General features: G+C 54.3%; 1 protein-coding gene across 1 annotated transcript; it reads left to right on the forward strand.

Annotated features, from left to right (window-relative positions):
* Window positions 1-93: 93 nt before the first annotated feature.
* Window positions 94-1,248, forward strand: LOC107736156 (protein FAM196A-like; the record flags this gene model as incomplete). The annotated part of the gene is made up of 1 exon (XM_016547644.1): window positions 94-1,248. A coding segment is annotated over exon 1 (1,155 nt), but the record flags the coding sequence as incomplete, so codon positions are not given.
* Window positions 1,249-1,253: the final 5 nt, after the last annotated feature.

Consider the following 1,253-nt stretch of genomic DNA (forward strand, 5'->3'; position numbering starts at 1 on the left):
AATCTAATCTACTAACACAATTACATGCAAGATACAGTTGCTAAAGGCAAGTGCACCATTTTTTCAACTAATAATATTGTGTTTGCAGGAACCATGGTGAGCAAGGACGCTGGTAAATGCATGCTCACCAACTCTGAGTCGGACTCAGAGGCAACAGCGGCCTCCATGGCCCTGGAGGTCAAAGGATCGTCGGACGAAAGCCGGCAGGTGCGCAAGCGCAACAAAGCCCTTCAGGTGCGCTTCAAGGACATCTGCGAGGCACAGAATGAACAGGCTGCTGCGGCCCGAGGGGGGAAGCCGGTCTACAAGGTGGCGTACCGCAAGTACATGACCGTCCCAGCTCGCAGATCAATCCCCAATGTCACCAAAAGCACCGGAGTGCAAACATCACCGGATCTTAGGAAGCGTTACCAGACTTTTCCATTTGAGCGGAAGAAAGGACATACGGTCAAGCATGCTGCTGTTGTGGAGAGCTGTAAGGATCAGGACGATGGGTTTGTTATTGATGTAAAGAGGGCGAAAGCTACCGAGGCAGGTAGGGAGTGCGTACCCTCTCAAAATGTGAGGAAAACAAGAGCATTAATGCACACCAGCAAGTGTGTCGCAACTATAGAGCAACATCCACAAGCCAGGGACTGTCTGGAGAGAACAGACGGACCATGTTCGGACGCTTTGGTTCTTCCTTGTCCGACAGATGGGTCCGCAGTGGGAATGGACAACTCGGACTATCAGATCTGTAGCGTCAGAAGTAAACACAGTAAGGGCTTCCAGAGAGACTCTGGAACTCTTGATCGCTCAGGCAAGCTGCAGTTGCTGAACTCTGGGGAGAGCAGTGGGAATATTCTAGAGGATTCCTCCTCCAAAGTGATGGGACCTATCGCGTGGAACTCTCTCACGCAGGTGGAGTGCCTGGAGAGTCCGTCCGAGCGGAGCAAACGCAAGAATGCGCTTCAGCTCAATGGCCTGCAGTCGCAGACGCTGCCGCGAACCAGTTGCACGACGCAAGTCCAGTGCCACACGGGCACGCTGTCTGCTCGACCGCTGCGGGCTATGGAGGCAGCGGCGCCGGTGACTCCGGTCTCCTCGACAGCCGTTCCCATGCCCGCGCCTCCATGCAGGGGCAGCACGGGATCAGGAACTCTACAGACGGATAATGAGGCGTGCAAGCAGATAGTGCCTGTCAATCAGGATGGGGATGTTAAAGCGCAGCTCCAGGCCATGGAAAACATGATCAGCTCCAGCCAGGAAACCAT

This window comes from Sinocyclocheilus rhinocerous, unplaced genomic scaffold, assembly GCF_001515625.1.
Source record: "Sinocyclocheilus rhinocerous isolate Xijiao unplaced genomic scaffold, SAMN03320098_v1.1 C36530694, whole genome shotgun sequence".
Classification (NCBI taxonomy): Eukaryota; Metazoa; Chordata; class Actinopteri; order Cypriniformes; family Cyprinidae; genus Sinocyclocheilus; species Sinocyclocheilus rhinocerous.